At 49.6% G+C, this 3,595-nt stretch overlaps 1 protein-coding gene across 2 annotated transcripts in view; it reads right to left on the reverse strand.

Annotated features, from left to right (window-relative positions):
• Nucleotides 1-3,487: 3,487 nt before the first annotated feature.
• Nucleotides 3,488-3,595, reverse strand: part of LOC125455712 (bcl-2-modifying factor-like) — a 178,976-nt gene continuing 178,868 nt past the window's right edge. For both annotated transcript variants that reach the window (XM_048538058.2, XM_048538059.2), the window contains exon 4: nt 3,488-3,595. This exon is cut by the window's right edge and continues 13 nt beyond it. In XM_048538058.2, coding sequence (XP_048394015.1) covers nt 3,495-3,595 — 101 coding nt within the window. In that variant the 3' untranslated portion in view covers nt 3,488-3,494.

Genomic DNA, 3,595 nt, shown 5'->3' on the forward strand with positions numbered 1-3,595 from the left:
GCAATAATTGTGCTTGGCAAGCTTCAGTGACAAGGAAGCGGCTCAGAGTTAAAGCTTCCTGCTGTGCCAGCTGGGCTCTTGCTAATTAAAATAGCTGGAGCCTTTCATTAGACCTGACTTACTCTCCTCTCACTGGTAAAACCTTTTGATTTACTTGAACAACAATATAAAAAAAAAGCCGTGAATATACCAGAGATGGGAGCCTCACCACAGTGGGATTTGCCTGTACCTGAACTGAGGCCAGAGTAATTACACCAAATTTAGCTCTAATATCCAGCTAGCAGTTAATTAATGTTTAATTTAAGGCTCTTTAATCTCTTACTGTTGAGTCAATATTATGCAATGTCTTGCTTCTCAACTGGATCGTAGGTTAAGGGTGACAGGTCACATATCAGCAGATAAACATGTCAAGGTTAAGGAACAGATAACGTTGATGTGAGTTTAGAACAAAAACACACACCTCAGGTAAGTTTGCAGTTGATGGTTGGTTCACATGTAGCAACATGGTAACAAATGCTAACCTCCCTTTCCCTTCCACTGCCTTCCAACTGCTCCCTCTCTAATTTTCCCAGTCATCTCAGTGCTGGTGATGTGAGGTAGGAGGTCCAAACAAGGAAAGTCATTGTGAAGGCACACAAGATGGGATTTTGGGATTGGTCTGGGTAATATTGGACCAGGGAGCAAGGAGAACTCACTCGGAAACAAGGAAAGGGGCAAACGCAGCATCTCTCTGGTTGTGAGCTGGCTCGCATTTGTTGCAATAGGTTCGCAAAGTTACCGGATGGTGTCCCAGGTCCGATCCCAATTCAGAGGGTGCAGCTGGGTCAGCCGGGATAGAACTTTCCCTTCAAAATTCGGACAACCTTTTGGGAGTTGCTTCCGGATTATCATCCTGGTCTTCGTCACAATGGGAGTTTCCCATGATGCAGCCCCTCACACCAACAAGAACCAGGGAGTGCAGGGCATCATGGCAATTCAGACCATTACACTGGATTGGTGGCGGAGAACCTGCGACCGTGAATACATGTAGTCTCTTCCCTACATCTGTGGCACGGTGAGCACCGCTTGGCATCCATAACCAGCCTCTGTTCAATCTGAAATGCAGAGAGCCTGGCTTAGGTTCCAGGGAATCTCAGATCGCCACAGGTTTCATAGAAACAACAGCCCTTAATACCTCTTGAGGAGGGCGGGGGGTGGGAGATGTTGGCTGAGTCCTATTGGTTCTGGAGGAGCAAGAGCTCTTGGGGATAATTCAAGTGATCTGCAATACTCAGTCGTAAAGCTAAGTGCAGTCCTTGCTTAGCTTTCAACTGTCTCCATCTCTCGTGATCCTTGCCCCATGCGCATATGTGTGCACGTGTATGTGTGCGTGCGTACGTGCATGTGCATGTGCGTGTGTTTATGTGTGCATGTGGTTTGAAATTTGTTCAAGCCCCAGCTATAAAACAATTCCTGAAGATTATGAGAGATAATGGGGACTGCAGATGCTGGAGAATCCAAAATAACAAGGTATGGAGCTGGATGAACACAGCAGGCCAAGCAGCATCTTAGGAGCACAAAAGCTGATGTTTCGGGCCTAGATCCTTCATCAGAAATGGATGATGAAGGGTCCAGGCCCGAAACGTCAGCTTTTGTGCTCCTCAGATGCTGCTTGGCCTGCTGTGTTCATCCAGCTCCACACCTTGTTATCCTGAAGGTTATGGGTGTCGGCTGAGGACAAGGGTTGGCATCCTGATGCCACCTTACATGTCAATAATGAAACAGGTGCCAGCCAATATCTTCAGAGTTGGACCCAGCCCGAAACAGTTCAAGACCTTTAGTAAATGGAGAAAGACAGGCACAGATAAAGATAAGTTCTTGCTGGAGTTTGGATGGACAGTGGTTCAGCTTGAATAGAATGATCAGATTCTTCCCTCAGATAACCCAGGAGCCTGATGATCTATGGAACGGTGAAGAAAACTGAGATTTGATGGAGGTTTCCAATATTATGGGGGGTTTTGATGCAGTAAAGAAAAAAGGGAGAAATGACTTTTTGCTGGCAAGAGCGTCAGTAGCCAGAGGGGCGTTCGGATCATTGGCAAAAGGACCAGAGAGAGGCGGGGAATTTCCTTCACAGAGCATGCTGCGGTGATCTGGAGTGCACAGTCTGCAAAGCAGTGGATTCAGTAGTAACCTTTCAAGGGGAAACTGGAAAAGGGCAAAAAAAAATTATTGTAAAAGCTTCAGGGAAGAGAATGTGGGTGGGGTGGCTCTTTGGATGATAGCGCTTCCAAAGGACAGGCATGAGCTGCATGGGCTGAATGGTCTCATTCTGTGCTGTATGACTTCTACTGAATTCATCCAGGTCAGAGGAGATTGAATGGCTGGGGATGGGGTCACAGTTATTTCTTTGGAGATGCCCCTGTGTTCTTACTTCTTGTCCTGTGTCTTTCGCCACCACCCCCACTTCCCTCCCTCCTTCCGCCAACCCCTTCCACCACACAAGAGGTAACTCCCCGACCTAACCCATCCAAAAATTCATAAAACGGTCATTGCTCTGCAATATCCTTCAATTTTATCCAAAATTAAAATCGCCTTCCAAAAGGGGGAGAGGAGGTCCGTGAGAAAGGGGGACTGACGGGGAGAACCGTCTTCCAGGATTGAGTGCCAGTTCACAGCCGATAAGTCTCTAAATCCCAAAAGGGGCCGCCACGTCCCGATCTTAAGCAAACCACTTGCAAACGGAGTTTTCAGCAGGACCGTAGGAGCTTGAGAGCTCATGGGAGGGCCACAAAAATTTCCAGAGACTTTTAGCCCGACAAGGGAGAAGCAGTCTAGTTCCCAGAGGTTGCTAAGTTTTGGAGGTTGGGGGGGGTGGGGTGAAATGGAGGGGATAAAACACATGGTAAATCTCTTAACGGGATTGCACATAACCAGTGTTGAGAATCCAGTGCCGCACTCAACCACTTTAAAGGCTCTTTGACGTGGCGCTGATGATCGGGATGGTCACTGGACTGAAAACGCCCACTCTGCCTTCTCTCCACGGACGCTGCCAGACCTGCTGTGCTCCTCCAGCGATTCCCGTTCCCGTCTCCTTTCTCTTCGCTGTTCGTGCTGTTGCGCCCGAGCGATGTTCATTGTTCACGGGGCAAGGCGGGGGTGGTGGGTTGGGGGGATGGGGGTGGTGGGCGGCAGTGGCGCTTTTTTTTTGTTCGGTAGAGGTAAGGAAGAAGTCGAGCCCATTCTCCTCAGGAGGCCTGCCGGAGCCCTCCGGCAATTGGCGGAGGGTCCATCGGGAGCAGTGGAGAGAGAGCGCGTGGTGGTCGGCAGCGAGTTTCCACGAGAGGTCATTGGGGAAACCGTGGGCCACGTCCGCTTTGGACGAAATTCTGAAACAAAAGTGGCACCATCTGACCAGCGGCATGTGTACCCTTCGAACCCGTGGTTTTGTTCCCTCGTTTGGCGCCGTTCGTCGTACGCTGCAAAGTGGGAGGGTCGAATGGAGAGAGTGGGCCTCACCTTTGACCTGCCGCCCCTGCGTTCTCCTCCGGGTCAAAGATCAACGTGAAGAGAAGGAAGAGAAGTCGCCACCACAAGGGCTGGTCCACGCGGTTTT

The sequence above is a fragment of the Stegostoma tigrinum genome, chromosome 10 (assembly GCF_030684315.1).
Source record: "Stegostoma tigrinum isolate sSteTig4 chromosome 10, sSteTig4.hap1, whole genome shotgun sequence".
In the NCBI taxonomy this organism is placed as follows: Eukaryota; Metazoa; Chordata; class Chondrichthyes; order Orectolobiformes; family Stegostomatidae; genus Stegostoma; species Stegostoma tigrinum.